The sequence below is a fragment of the Orcinus orca genome, chromosome 8 (assembly GCF_937001465.1).
Source record: "Orcinus orca chromosome 8, mOrcOrc1.1, whole genome shotgun sequence".
NCBI classification, from domain to species: Eukaryota; Metazoa; Chordata; class Mammalia; order Artiodactyla; family Delphinidae; genus Orcinus; species Orcinus orca.
In genome coordinates this window covers 79624549-79641332 of record NC_064566.1, presented here as the reverse complement: position 1 = coordinate 79641332, position 16784 = coordinate 79624549, and the positions used below count along the sequence as shown (strand labels likewise).

At 34.5% G+C, this 16784-nt stretch overlaps 1 protein-coding gene across 2 annotated transcripts in view; it reads right to left on the bottom strand.

The window, feature by feature from the left end:
- Positions 1 to 16784, bottom strand: part of DYNC2H1 (dynein cytoplasmic 2 heavy chain 1) — a 372035-nt gene that overhangs the window by 197511 nt on the left and 157740 nt on the right. For both annotated transcript variants that reach the window (XM_004282190.3, XM_049714064.1), the window contains exons 66-68: positions 3234 to 3397; positions 1452 to 1571; positions 764 to 898 (exon numbers count right to left, since the gene is read on the bottom strand). In XM_004282190.3, coding sequence (XP_004282238.2) covers positions 764 to 898; positions 1452 to 1571; positions 3234 to 3397 — 419 coding nt within the window. The remainder of the gene's footprint in view (positions 1 to 763; positions 899 to 1451; positions 1572 to 3233; positions 3398 to 16784) is intronic.

Sequence of the window (16784 nt, the reverse complement as noted above, 5' to 3'; positions counted from 1 at the left end):
AGTGAAGAAACTAATACTATGTAAGTGTAGAATTTGAGCAACAGCTGAAAAACACCTAAAATAACATTTGGAAAAGTCATTGAGGGAAATGGGAAATATTAAAGGATGTCAGTAAGGGTCCAGGTCAGGTTGGAGACTGGGAATTCACAATAACATTAATCTGCTTCATTGTTTGATTTTCTTCAGCAAATCTTTGTCACCGAATGTAGGAGGAAAAAAAAAAAGATACATTGTACTGATATAAGGTTGAAATTTTGCTCTAGGAAATGTCAAAAGAATAAAGCAAGAAGGATTTTAACCATTTTTAAGAAAAGAGTTCAGATCAACACATTCATGGGGTCCAGGATGAGTAGGGAAGAAAAATGTTTTTGATGGAAAGAATAGCTTTTAACTCTTTTATTGATATACTTAACTTGCCTTAACTTAAGAAAAGTTCCAGGAATGGCAAAGATGCTCTCTAATAGTCATTTTAAACACGTTCATTTTCAATTTCAGTACAAGTTTATAGCTCTAGAACTTTGGATAACATGCCAGAAATCAGTAGTACTCAGCAGGGCTCAATGACCAGTACTCCTTACACTTGATACCCTCAACATCTATCGCCATCTCTATAATAAGAATTAGACCCAAGGACCTGGTGTTTTTGAATAGCTTTCTTTTTTTGCAGTCATCATTCCCCTGAAGTCCTGGTACTAAAATTTTTATCATATTAACATGAAAGTTTAAGAAAACAATATAAGATCACAAAGAAGGAAATATTTACTTGATCAAGAGAAATTTGGAGTTTGTAAGATTCTTTAAGTGACTCCTGAATAAGTGCACTGCTTGCTTTTGTCTGATTCAAAGATTCAATCAAATCCTTATTTTCCAAAATATTGCCTTGAGATGTGGCAAGTGTCTGCAGAAAAATTAATAAAATAATATGAACATTATTATATATATTAAAATAATCAATTAAAAGAAGCCCATGTTAACTATCATTAATTTGATGATGTTTTGGGGAACTTATGTTCTCTTAAAAGAATTTCATTATTTTACAGCCTTCTGTATCAAAAGACACTGTAAATCATTATATGATACTATATCATCAAAACATTGTATATGTATTAATTTTATCAACCTAATAAAAATAAAGACTAAAGTTACAGATCAAATCATAATTTCATGCTACCTTTGAGTGTTTTTCTGAGCATAAAATCAAATATTAATGAAATAATACAGTATAAAGATGATATTAGTTAAAAATTGCTTGTCTTAAACATTACTCCTAGAAGTCTTATATTCCAAGACATCTACCTTTTTCTATTTGAATTTTGACTTTAAGATACATATTGATGTGTCTTTGATACAACCAAAAACATGCTAAAGGTACTATAATTTTTTAAAAAACAATATTTGATTATAATCAAAATAATATAATATGAAAAATATCCTGAATAGCTCAATTTTACCTCTAAAAGAGATTCTTCAAGCTTAGCTAACTGTATTTTCTTATCTTCTTCCTGTTGTAATAGTTTTGTTTTCTGGTCCTCTAAATCAGGTTTCTCATGCTGAATAGTTAATGCCAAAAGCTTAAAAAAAAATCCAAGGTTATTCTAGCAATAAAGTTCAAACAAAACAAACCAAAATGAAAACTTCCCACAAACAGGCCTTATGTTTGATCAAATATTACAAGTATAATGATACTACTATGTACTTCATTTCATTCTTTCTAGTTAAACATATGAGACACGTTCACAATTATTTCTGACAAAAGAGGCAAACTGAATAGTTAACTAATTGATAAAATGTTAAATATTATAGGACATTATAAGAAATTGCATTACTTAACATATCAACATGTAATATTCAGTTCTTAAATTAGATTAAATGTATAAAAACTATGGAAGCAAACATTTTTAATGGTAAGTAGTCACAAAAAGAAATAGTTGCCTTACTTAAAATACTATATTAAAATCACAATGAGATACCACATCACATCCACTAAGATGGCTATAATTAAAAAGACAAATGATAATAAATGTTGGCCAGAATGTGGAGAAAGGGGAACCCTCATACATTATTGGTAGGAAAGTAAAATTGTGCAGCTACTTTGGAAAACTTTATCTATTCCTCAAAATGGTAAACATAGAGTTACCATAAAACTCAGAAATTCCACTAAAAAAGCATTGAATTGTAAACTTTCAAGGGGTGAATTGTATGATATATGAACTGAATCTTAATAAAGCTGTTGAAAACTGCTATGTCAAATTCTTCAGTTTGAAACTTTAAAATAGGAAATGACATTTGTATGTCATAAAATATATTAATTCGAAATATATTGTATAAGCATGTTCATTCAGTTCTTGTTAAAGTAATACCTAAATAGCCCTTTTCAGCAATTACTGTGGAGATCTTTTATATAGAAGAAGCAATTTGTCAATTCTGCCAAGCTCTGAGTAATCTGTACATTGTTTTATTTATGAGAAGTATCATCAAGCCAATCAAAAGACATTGTTCATAAAAATATGCAGTGAGTCATCTAGTATGGTAAGAAAAATATTTTAATAGCAGAGTTTTAAAAATTACAATAAAGTAAAAACCATGGTAAATATACATGCTATCATATAAATCAAAAGAGAAAAATATACTATTGTTAGATGGTAGAAAACAGGATGATACTAAAAAAGTCAACAGGATATCTTTAAAGAGGAAAAATGAGTAAGGGAGTGTATAAGTAAAAATCTGTACGTGAAAATCATTTTGTAATTCATGTAATAACTATAAACTGTAATAAGCCATACACAGATAAAGTAAATTCAAACATGCAAATGCTCTAAGTAAAAAAAAAAAAAAATGTTGGATTTGGAATCAAAGACCCTCACCTAGCTGAATAAGTCAATAACTGCAATTTTAACATTTAAACTTCAGTTTTCACAGTTAAAAAAAATAAAGTTGCTAATCTTAACATGTATGATCCTCCATTTCTCAAATTCTAACAAATATGACAGACGTAGACTGTAAAATTAAAGTTATACTGGAAGAAGCAGCAATTTGACATTAGCAACAAATATACAATTCTAACACTAATGGAAAATGAAATAAACCCAAATGTGTTACTGATTTGCAAGTATATTTTCAAAATCATGAGTTTAAATGCTAATCAGTTTAACAAAACAGCTTCCCACTCAAAATATTTCATTAGTATACAAAGATACTAAATATTTCTAAGGCAAATGATTGTCCATATATACCTGTCCTCGTAATCCACTTCTTGTTGTAGTAAAGTTAACCTCAGTAACGATGGAAGCTGCATCCGGTGGAATAAAGGGATTTGGGTTTCTTGTTGACAAAAAAAGGCGAAATTCTTCATTGTAGTCAATAATTTTGTCACCTATTTGTACCACATAACGTGGTCCTGTTTTTTCAAAATGACATAATTAGTTGGCCGGAATATTCTGTATTTTGCTACATGACATTAAAAAATATAATTTTCTAGTACTTCTAAATAGTTTTTACTACAGGCTTTTCGATACAGTCCAAAATACAGCAACAGCAAGGCCACCCAAAAGACTATTAACGAGAATGCTCTACTGATCAATCAGCACTTATGCAAACAAGGATAAATAATATTCATTAAGACAATCCTAGGATACTGAAGCATCAAAGGAATATCTACTTATATTCAATATAGTTTTAACATTAACTACATGTTTGATATTACCAATTTTTCTGAAATGTTTGATTATAGATGACAAAAATAGAAACTCTTATTAATTATTCTCTACTTCAAAATTCATCAAAGTGTTTATTGTACTAGTATTTAAGATGTAACACTTGAAAACAGAATGACCTGGTAAAAACCTGGAATTAACAACGTATGAGTAATTGCAAAGAATCCATTATTAACGTTAAAAAAGATTTATTCAGACTGCCGTACACAGGTACTTTGCAATAAATTAAACTGAGAAAAAGTAAACTTCTGCGTCACAAAGGAGTTTTTTTATATTCTAATATAAAACACAATTATATTAATTATACAACATATACAGAAAAATCAATCAACAATTACATGCATTACTTATGATTTTAACTGATAAAAAATAATTTTTTAGGTAAAAAATATATATTATCAAAGATTATTTTCTAATGTTAAGAAAAACAATGTAATGAATTTTTGAGAATCCTAGAATAGATTTTAAAATTTACTTAACTTTTTAAAGTTAATGTGAAAAGAATTCAATATGTACTTTATGAAAGAGGATATGTAAATGGTTAAAAAACAATATCAAAATAATGCTGAACTTTAACCATTATTAGTAAAAAACAAATTTAAAGGTTCAATGTAATAACTCTACATCAACTAGAATGATTCAAGAAAATGCAAGCAGGATAAATGCAAAGAAAACTACTTCTAAGGACATCATAGTAAAACCACTGAAAATCTATGACAAATGCAGCACAACAATAATGCAAAGGCAGGTATTGAGTATATGGAGTTAAAGACCAATACTGGAAAAGTTTCAAAGTATTTATATTAAAAAAATAAGTCACAGATGCATACTGTTATACACAGGGTAGCCATTAAAAACTACCAGGTTAATTAGAAAACTACATTAGTTATTGCATGAATTGGTTAACTGTACTACATTACAAATATTAAGACTGCCATGGTGAAAAAAATTGCAAAACCAAATGATACACTGTTTATGAGAAACACACTTTATAAAGAAAACCAACAGAAAATTGAAAGTAAAAGAATGGAAAAATATACCATGCGAACACCAATCCCCAAAATTAGTGTAATCATTCTAATGCCAAATTCTAAAACTTGAGATACTTCTAGAGACAAAAGACAGTTGATAATGATAAAGAAAATAACCAAACAGGAAGACAGCACATTCCAAATATGTATGCATCCAAACACACAGCTTCAAAATATTTAAAGTAAAAATTGACGGAACTAAAAGAAAAAATTCAAAATCATAGAGACTTCTTCTCAATACATGATAGAAGAAATAGAAATAAAAAGTAAAGGTATAGAAAATCTGAACGTTACTATTAACAAACTTGAATTAATTGACTTTAGAGAAAATTAAAATAACCAAGAGCAAAATTTACATAATTTTCAAGTGTACACGGAATATTTGTGAAAATTAGCCAATGCCAGATCATAAAAAAAGCTTCAACAGGATTAAAAAACTGAATACAGAATAAGTTTTCTGACCACAACAGAGATAAGCTAGAAACCAATCCCAAAAGGGTAACTAGAAAATATCTAACTCCCTGGAAATTAAACAACAAAAGCAATGAGTAACTTATGAATTAAAAAAATACAAACCAAAACTTGTGGTATGAAATTGAAGAAGGGCTTAGCAGAAAGTTTATAGACAAAAAAAATGCATATATTAGGAAAAAGAAAATAATGAATTATCAATACTTTGAATTTCTATTTCAAGAATCTAGAAAAAAGACAACCAAATAAAATCTAAGGAAAATATTAAGAATAAAATAAATAAAAAGCAAAAATTAAAAATACAATAGAGAAAATCAACAAAGTTAAAAACTGGTATTTTGAAAAAAGTCAGTAAAATTGATAAACTGACCTACCAAAGAAAAAGAGAAAAAAATTATCAATATCGAAAAAAAGACACATTATTGAAAAACTCTCAGAAATTTTAAAGTTATAAGAATATTATATGAAAACACACCAATATATTTGACAAATTAAATGCAATAGACAAACACCTAAAATAATTAATCTAACTTGATATATACACAGAATATAGATTACAAACAAAACTAAATTAACTCAGGGAGAAGAAATCAAGATGGCAAAGCAGGAGGATACAGAACACATCAAAAATATGTCTACACGTGAAACAGTTCTCACTGAAAGCTAACTGTAGGCTAGCAGAACTAGAAGACTGTAAGAAAGATGCATATAGAATTGGGTATAAATGGATGAGAAGCTATCAGGTCTGGACCTGTGCCCCTAGGAGGGGACTCAGAAGAAGAACAATCACACAGACAGAGATCCTCTCTAGGGAGTAGGTGGTTTGAGTCACAAATTGGGCACCCTTGTCAGACACTGAGAATGTGAGTCTCCTTGCTGTTTGGAGGGCTGGGGGAACTAACAGGAGGGCTGTGAGAAGCCTGGACTCCATTCATGAGGAGCACATCCTCGCTTGCTTACTTCCAAAAAAGGGCGGAGAGGGTGGACTGAAACTGCATGGGTGGCTGACTGGTTTCCTGTGACTGCTCCAGCACACATCCCACTCTAAGTCTAGCAACTGCTCCAGCCTCACTGGGGTGAGGGCTGCTACAGCTGAGCAGAAAGCTCAGCTGTGAGAAACAAAAGCAACACAGACCTAAAGCGTGTCTGAGCAGGGTGGGAGCAGCCATTACTGATGCTTACACAGGCAGCACATTAGAGCAGCCATGATTTCTGTCTGTGGTCAGACAGCCACAATTCGCACCCAGACCAATGCCAAGTGCCCATGCCAATCCCTCTTGCCCGGGCACTGCTCCCCTCCTGGGCAAGAATGCTGGTGCTGGGATTGAGGAGAAAACAGATTTCAAGGGAATGGAGCCAGCTCAGACCCAACCCTCAAAACTTCTGCTCCACACTATTTACAACAGCCAGGACGTGGAAGCAACCTAAGTGTCCATCAACAGATGAATGGATAAAGATGTGGCACATATAGACAATGGAATATTACTCAGCCATAAAAAGAAATGAAATTGAGTTATTTGTAGTGAGTGGCTGGACCTAGAGTCTGTCATACAGAGTGAAGTAAGTCAGGGAAAAATAAATACCATATGCTAACACACATATATGGACTCTAAAAAAAACCAATGGTTCTGAAGAACCTAGGGGCAGGACGGGAATAAAGACACAGACACAGAGAATGGACTTGAGGACACTGAGAGAGGGAAGGGTATGCTGGGACGAAGTGAGAGAGTGGCATGGACATATATACACTACCAAATGTAAAACAGATAGCTAGTGGGAGGCAGCTGCATAGCACAGGGAGATCAGCTCAGTGCTTTGTGACCACCTAGAGGGGTGGGATAGGGAGGGTGGGAGGGAGATGCAAGAGGAAGGGGATATGGGGATATATGTATACGTACAGCTGATTCACTCTGTTACACAGCAGAAACTAACACAACAATGTAAATCAATTATCCTCCAATAAAGATGTAAAAAAAAGAATCCAACAAAAGAGAGAGAAAAAAAAAACAAAACTTCTGCTCCAGCAACTTGGGAACAGACCCCACCCCCTACAGAGCAGTGATGGCCACTGAGCAGAGAAAAAGCCCCAGCTACACCTGGCTCTGATCTAACAACTCCATCTCCAGCCTCCTACCAAGGTGATAGATGCCAGCAAACCTGAGGAAAGACATGTTCTGTGTTCACATCAGATTCAGCTCTCCCACAAAAGCCACTGGGCACAAGCAGACTGTACCACACAAAGGCACCCATTAAAGACTGCAATAGGCAACAGTTTCACCTAATTTCATAAAGACAGAGAAAGTTAAGCAAAATGAGCAGAGGAATTTGTCTCAATTGAAAGAGCAAGAGAAAATCCCTGAAAAAAACAACTAATGAGACAGAAATTAAAAATTTACCAGATTAGGAGTTCAATGCATTAGTAATAAAATATGCTAACCGAAGCAGGGAAAAGAATAGCTGAACACAGTGAGAATTTTAATAATGAACTAGAAAATATAAAAAAGAATTAGTTAGAATTGAAAAATACTGTAACTGAAATGGAAAACACAATAGAAGGATTAACAGCTGACTAGGTGATACCCAAGTACAGAAAAGTGATCTGGAAGATAGAATAATGGAAATAACCAAATCAGGAAAGGAAGGGAAGAAGGGAGAAAAGGAAGGAAGGAAAGAAGGTAGGAAGGAAGGAAGAAAGGGAGGGAGAGAGGATGAAAGAAAGAAGAACAGTTTAAGGGATCTCTGGGACAACATCAGTTGTACCAACACTGCATTATATGGGTCCCAGAGGAGAAGAGAGAAAGAACGGGGTAGAAAATGTATTTGATGAAATTATAGCTGAAAACTTCATAAACCTGAAGAAGGAAACAGATATCCAGGTACAAGAAGCACAGAGGGTCCCAAACAAGATGAACTAAAAAGACACACACCAAGACATATCATAATTAAATCAGCAAAAGTTAAAGAGAAAATTCTAAAGGCAGCAAGAGAAAAATGAAGACTCTCATACAAGGGAACCTAAAGAAGGTTACCAACTCATATTTTTGCAGAAACTTTGCAGGCTAGAAGGGAGTGGCATGATATACTCAAAGTGCTGAAAAGGAAAAACCTGCTAACCTACAATAGATATACAAAAATTAGAGAGAAAGAAACACAAGCATACCATGAAAGGAAATCATCAAACCACAAAGGAAGAATCTAAATGGAGAAAAAAACGAACAATAAAGAACTCAAAACTACCAGAAAACAGGTAACAAAATGGCAATAAGGACATACCTATCAATAATTACTTTAAATGTCAATGTAATAAATATTCCAATCAAAAGACATAGGGTGGGGTTTCCCTGGTGGCGCAGTGGTTGAGAGTCCGCCTGCTGATGCAGGGGACGCGGGTTCATGCCCCGGTCCGGGAAGATCCCACATGCCGCGGAGCGGCTGGGCCTGTGAGCCATGGCCGCTGAGCCTGCACGTCCGGAGCCTGTGCTCCACAACTGGAGAAGCCACAACAGTGAGAGGCCCGCGTACCACAAAAAAAAAAAAAAAAAAAAAAAAAAAGACATAGGGCGGAATATTGGATTAAAAAAGACCCATCTATGTGCTGCTTATATACAATGGAATATTACTCAGCCAGAAAAAGGAATGAAACTGAGTTATTTGTAGTGAGGTGGATGGACCTAGAGTCTGTCATACAGAGTGAAGTAAGTCAGAAAGAGAAAAACAAATACCTTATGCTAACACATATATATGGAATCTAAAAAAAAAAAAAAATGGTCAGAAGAACCTAGGGGCAAGACAGGAATAAAGATGCAGACCTACTAGAGAATGGACTTGAGGATACGGGGAGGGGGAAGGGTAAGCTGGGACAAAGAGAGAGAGCGGCATGGACATATATACACTACCAAACGTAAGATAGCTAGCTAGTGGGAAGCAGCCGCATAGCACAGGGAGATCAGCTCAGTGCTTTGTGACCACCAAGAGGGGTGGGATAGGGAGGGTGGGAGGGAGGGAGATGCAAGAGGGAAGAGATATGGGGACATATGTATATGTATAACTGATTCACTCTGTTATAAAGCAGAAACTAACACACCATGGCAAAGCAATTATACTCCAATAAAGATGTTAAAAAAAACCCAGAAAATTAATTAATTAATTAATTAAAAAGACCCATCTATGTGCTGCTTACAAGAGACTGACTTCAGAGCTAAAGACACACTAACTGAAAGTGAAGGGATGGAAAAGAGAGTTCACGGAAATGGAAATAACAAGAAAGTAGAGGTAACAATACTCATATCAGACAAAGTAGACTTTAAAACTAAGTCTATGACAAAGAAGAGCATCATGTAATAATAAAAGGATCAACACAAGTACAGGATGTTACACTTGTTAACGTGTATGCACCTAATACAGGAACACCTAAATATATAAAGCAAATACTAAGAGACATAAAGGGAGAAATTGACAATAACAGAATAGGAGGAGCCTTTAACATACCACTTACGTTAGTGGACAGATCATCCAGAGAGAAAATCAATAAGGAAACAGGGTCTTAAATGACACCACAGGCCAGTTGGACTTAATAGATATGTACAGGACATTGTACCCCAAAAGAGCAGAATACACATTCTTTTTAACTGCACATGAAATGTTCTCCAGGATTGACAATGTGCTAAGAGACAAAACAAGTCTCAACAAATTTAAGAAGACAGAAATTATATCAGGCATTTTTTCTGACCACAACAGTATGAAACTAGAAATCAGTTACAGGAAGAAAACTGGGAAAAGCACAAATATGTGAGGAATAAACAACATGCTACTGAAAAACCAATGGGCCAGTGAAGAAATTAAAGAGGAAAACAGGAAATACATTGAGACAAAAGATAACGGAAACACAACTTTCCAAAATCTATGGGATGAAGCAAAAGCAGTTCTAAGAGAGAAGTTTACAGCAATGCAAGCCCACCTCAAGAAATAAGAAAAATCTCAAATAAACAACCTAACCTATCATCTAAAGGAATTAGGAAATGAAGAACAAATAAAGTCCAAAGTCAGCAGAAGGAAAGAAATAATAAATATTAGAAAGGAAATAAAATTAAAGAAATAAAATTAGAGACAAAAAAAACAATAGAAAAGGTCAATGAAAGCAAGAGCTTGTTTTTTGAAAAGACAAACAAAATAAATAAACCTTTAGCCAGGCTCATCAAAAGAGAGAAAATGCAAATAAACAAAAGAAGAAATGCAAGAGGAGAAATTACAGCCATTATCACAGAAATATAAAAACTAATAAAAGAATACTATGAACAGTTATATGCCAACAAAATAGACAACCCAGAAGAAATGGACACATTTCTAGAAACATATAACCTGACAAGGAAGAAAGGGACCATCTGAACATACCAATTACTAACAGTGAAATTGAATTTGTAACAAAAAACCTCCCAGCAAATCCAGGACCCGCCGGCTTCACAAGGGAATTCTACCAAACACATAAAGAAGAGTTAATGCCTATCCTTCTCAAAGTATTCCAAAAAAGTGAAAAGGATGGAACACTCCCAAATTCATTCTATGAGGCCACCATTACCTGGATAACAAAACCAGACAAAGACACTACAACAAAAGAAAATTAAGGGCTAATATCTCTGATGAATATAGATGAAAAAATCCTCAAAAAAATATTAGCAAACCAAACTCAATAAAAAATAAAAAGGATCATACACCATCATCAAGTGGGATTTATTCCAGGGATGCAAGGGTCAATACTCGCAAATCAATCAATGATACATCACATTAACAAAAGAAAGAATAAAAATAACATGATCATCTCAATAAACACAAAAAAAGCACTTGACAAAATTCAACATCCATTCGTGATAAAAATTCTCATCAAAGTGGGTTTACAGGGAGCATATCTAAACATAATAAAGGCCGTTTATGACAAACCCATGGCTAACATCATACTCAATGGTGAAAAGGTGAAAAGAAAGCCTTTCCTCTCAAATCAGCAATAAGAGAAGGATGCCCATCTCACCAATTCTATTCAACATAGTATTGGAAGTCCCAGATACAGTATTCAGACAAGAAAAAGAAATAAAGAGTATCCAAATTGGAAGGGAAAAGTAAAACTGCTACTATCTGCAGATGACATAAAACTATATAAACAAAACCCTAAAGTCTCCACCAAAAAACTGTTAGAACTAATAAATGAATTCAGTAAAGTTGAAGGACACAAGATTAACATACAGAAATCTGTTGCTTTTCTATACACTAACAATGAACTATGAGAAAGAGAAAGCAAGAAAACAATCCTGTTTAAAATCACATTAAAAAGAATAAAACACTGAGGAATAAACTTAACAAAGGACGTGAAAATCCTACTCTGAAAACTATAAAACATTTAAGAAGGAAACTGCAGCTGATACAAAGAAATGGAATGATATTCCAATGTCTTCAATTGGAAGAATTCATATTGTTAAAATATCCATAGCACCCAAAGCAATCTAAAGATTCAATGCAATCTCTATCAAAATACCCATGGCAGGGCTTCCCTGGTGGCGCAGTGGTTGAGAATCTGCCTGCCAATGCAGGGGACACGGGTTCAAGCCCTGGTCTGGGAAGATCCCACATGCCGCGGAGCAACTAGGCCCGTGAGCCACAGCTACTGAGCCTGCGCTCCACAAGAGAGGCCGCAATAGTGAGAGGCCCGCACACCGTGATGAAGAGTGGCCCCCGCTTGCCGCAACTAGAGAAAGCCCTCGCACAGAAACAAAGACCCAACACAGCCAAAAATAAATAAATTAAATAAATTTTAAAAAAATATCCATGACATTTTTCACACAACTAGAACAAATAATCCTAAAATTTATATGGAACAACAAAAGATCCCAAATTTCTAAAGTAATCTTGAGAAAAAAGAACAAAGCTGGAGGTATTATGCTCTCAGTCTTCAGAATATACTAGAAAGTAATCAAAATAGCATGATACTGGCAGAAAATCAGCCACACAGTTCAATGGAACAAAATAGAGAGCCTAGAAAGAAACCCATGCACTTATGGTCAATTAATCTACAACAAATGTGTCAAGAATATACAATGGAGGAAAGACAGTCTCTTCAATAAGCGATGCTGGAAAAACTGGACAGCTACATGTAAAAGAATAAAATTAGGACATTTTATCACACCATATATAAAATAAATTCAAAACAGATTAAATGTAAGATCTAAAAAAATAAAACTCCTAAAAGAGAAGGCAGAATACTCTTTTAGATAAGTCATAGCAGTATTTTTTGGATCTGCCTCCACAGGCAAAAGGAAAAAAAGCAAAAATAAACAAATGAGACCTAATCAAACCTAAAAGCTTTTACACAGCAAAGGAAACCATTGACAACACAAAAAGACAACAACTGAACAGGAGAAAATATTTGCAAATGATATGATCAATAAGGGATTAATATCCAAAATATATAAACAGCTCATATAACTCAACATCAAAAAGCAAACAACCCGATTAAAAATTGGGCAGGAGACCTGAACAGACATTTTCCAAAGAAGAGATGCAGATGGCCAACAGGCACATGAAAAAATGCTAAACACTGTTATCGTCAGAGAAATACAATCAAAACCACAATGAGCTATCACCTCACGTCTGGCAGCACGGATATCATTTAAAAGACCACAAATAACAAATGGTGGCGAGGATGTAGAGAAAAGGGAACCCTAGTACACTGTTGGTGGGAATGTAAATTGGTACAGTCACTGTGGAAAACAGTATGGAGGCTACTCCAAAAACTAAATATAGAACTACCATATGATCCAGCAATTTTACTGCTGGGTAAACTTCCAAGGTAAACAAAAACACTAATTTGAAAAGTATATGTACTCCAATGTTCATAGCAGCATTATTTACAATAGCCAAGATACAGAAGCAACCTAAGTGTCCATTAATAGATGAATGGATAAAACAGATGTGGTATATATGTATATACCATATATATATATTAATATATATTGAAAATATATACATATACACACAATGAAATATTACTCAGTCATAAAAAGAAAGAAATTCTGCAATTTTCAGTAACATGGATGAACCTAGAGGGTATTATGCTTAGTGAAATAAGTCAGACAGAGAAAGACAAATACTCTATATTGCCACTTATATGTGGAATCTAAAAAATAAAAGAAGTCAAAGTATATAACAAAACAAACAGACTAACAGAAATCAAACTAGTGCTTACCAGTGGGGAGAGAGAAGGGGAGAAGGGGAAGACAGGGGTATGGTATTAAGAGATACAAACTACTATGTATAAAATAAATAAGCAACAAGGATATACTGTACAACAGGGGTCCCCAACCCCTGGGCCGCGGACTGGTACCACCTGAACCATCCCCTACACCCTATCCGTGGAAAAACTGTCTTCCATGAAACCAGTCCCTGGTGCCAAAAAGGTTGGGGACAGCTGCTGTACAGCACAGGGAAATACAGCCACTGTTTTTTAATAAATTTAAGCGAAGTATAATCCATAAAAACATTTAATCACTATGTGTACACCTGAAACTAATATAGTTTTGTAAATCAACTATACTTCAATTAAAAATTATTCAGTTAACTAATTAGTTAAAACATAAACTCAGTTTAAAGGGTCTCAGCTCGGGTATACCGGCAACTTACAATGAAAGATAGATCACCATGGGAAACTGCACCTTGTCTCAGTAAAAAGATATTCAGAGATGCTTTTTATAGAAGATGGACTTAACACTGGGTGATTTCAGAATGGTTCAAAGAAAGTGCGGTTTTGCTGGGGAATGGATGCTATCAGAAAGACCAGACAATTCTGATTTGTATCAATAATTTTGTTGATATCTAGGAGGTGTCAGAAATGGTGTCAGACTAAGCTATATGGGTAAAAAAGCAGAAGTCACTCATAAGAGCAGGGAGAAGAGGATGTTTAGTTATCTTTGTGGCATGGAAGTGTCCTCGTTTTTGTGCGCTGACATGCTTATGGTCACAGAGTGACCTGCCTGTTGATGGTGTTCTGTGAAATGGTTTATGTTCAACAAGAGAGCACCATGGTCAAGCTGTAGAGCCTGGCCAGCTTCCAGCCCATAGTAGTCAGGTGCTGCTTTTTTCTTCCTCATTTATGCAATGTACAAATACAAGTAAAACTTATCTGTTATAAGGCAGGAATGTGGTTATCCTTGTGGGGGACAGTGGTAAACAAAGGAGTTTGGAATGCTGAAAAAGTTCTGTATCTTGATCTGGGTGCTTACAGAAGTGTATTCCATTTGTAAAAATCATTAAGCTATACAATTGTAAGTGTATCTCAATAAAAAGTGAAAATTAAGAAGTAACTGATTTTCCCTTGTAAGACTAGTCATGAAGAGGGGAGGGAAAGAACACTCTTGCCATCCTATACTATTTGATTGTGTAACCCATCAATGCATTATTCTGATATAACATTTTTAAAAATATTTCAAAATAAATGTTTTATTGTATAAAAAGACCCTTGGACATAAGTCCCTTACACTACTCTTAGAAAATATTACATGTAGAACTATAAAAGTCCAACACAGTCTTAACTGTATAAAGTCTTAATTTACATTGGAGTTAACCTACGATGGAGTTAATTTTGACTACATTTTTCTCCTGGGCACAAAATCTGTACTGTACTTTAGAGAACTGTGGAAACAGAATGATTAGGCACAAGTACAAGATTTGGTCTCACATTCTCTTTCCAGGGGAAGCCTCAACTTACATGGCTATTATTTTGGTTTCTGAGCCTGGATCAGGATTGAGTATATTTTGTTTCGATTTTTTGGTTAACATATCTAATAGATTTGGAGCACCTGTATGTACAGATACATTAATTGGCTTTGTTTATTGTGATGCCTTGATTACTTCTTTAACAATTAGCCAAAGATACAGGCAAGATCTGCCTATAAAGTGTACCCAAATCCGGCCAATACTTATAGTTGAAAGAAATGCATCATGTTAGGAAGTGAAAAAGAAAGTTATTCTTTTTACACCAGGCAAGAGTGCTACACAATTTTATCTGTCTGCATTTCAAAATAAAAGTTGTTTGAACGTTTATTATGACCATGAAACTTAAACCAGGAAGTGGCCACCACTGCTTCCACAATGCTTGACACAGCGATGATTAAAAATATTTTGCTCACAGCAGATACTTGAACACTGCTAATGATTATTAATGATTTCTTTTTTACATTCCCCTGGGAAGAAGATGAAAATCAGTTCATCTCTTATATGCAGTATACCTTAACAGGTCCAAACTCTTCAGAAATATATTATCATCTGAATTAGAGAAATCCAAGTACCATGTGAACTGCCATATGGGTACAAACATTCCATCATATAGGTAACATCTTGGTAATGGTCTCCACTGATAAAATTGCTCACATTGTATTGTAAACCTTTCAAGCTTAACTAACTAAAGATGATGGGACTTACATGAAGATAAACAAAAAACCCGGCCACAAAAATAATCAAATCAACATTGCTCAAGGAAATATCCCACAGCCTATTAAGAATAAACTGCTGGCTTTATAGTCACTATATACAAAGAAAGAAAATCAACAACTGAATACCTTCTTCACTTTACTAGAAGCAGCATATTCCACACCTGAAGATTTTAGTACAACCTAATAATTTATCTGGTCAACAAACATGTGGCTAAGTTTGAATGGCAGCTCCTGTAAAAGCTGCAAGTGCCAACTCTGGAAGTAATCCAAGCAGTTGTAAACCAATCCTTGTCTTTGAGCCCTATATCTTTCAGATGCACAGAATTACAGATGTCTACAAAAAAATCTCACAGATAAGAAAATCCAATGGAATGCTACAGCCATCCACTATCCATAGGTAAAACTTTTGGCAACCTATAGCATGGAATATTCTGTACAATGAACTGGCTTCAAGTAGTGCTCTTGGCTATAAAGCATGTCACCCTGAAAATAACTGAAATATACCAGTACAGAGATTCATGGGTCAGAACTGGTGAGCTAGCTTAGGGTTTCTCAACCTCAGTACTACTGACAAATTGTACTGGAAAATTATTTGTTATGAGGAGATGCCCTGTACATTTTAAAGATATCCTTGGAATAGACGCACCAAGTTGTTACAACCAAAAATGTCTCCAGTCATTGCCAAATGTCCCCTGGGGGACAAAATCACTACCATTAGAGAACCACTGGTCTAGCTGTGTTCAGGCCATTAAGCTGCCTAGACTCAACTGGGCTACCAAAGACATACCTATATGGAGAACCACCCTCTAGAAACAGATACAGCAATTAATCACAAGGTTAATCTTTATGTTGCACATACATATGCCTGTATGAAGCAGTCGTGCCTAAAGTGAAGAATTTGGTCTAAAAGAGCCAATCAAGAATGTTTAGCTATCATCTCTACTATAACTCTCGAATCCATACTCAAACCCCAGATGGAAATGAAATAACTGTAAAGGATTAGAATGATTAATAAAAATAATTTTGACATCTATTGCTAGTAAAACTTAAACTATTTGCCAACTACACTAGCCTCTCCTCCAGCAACTTCTACATAG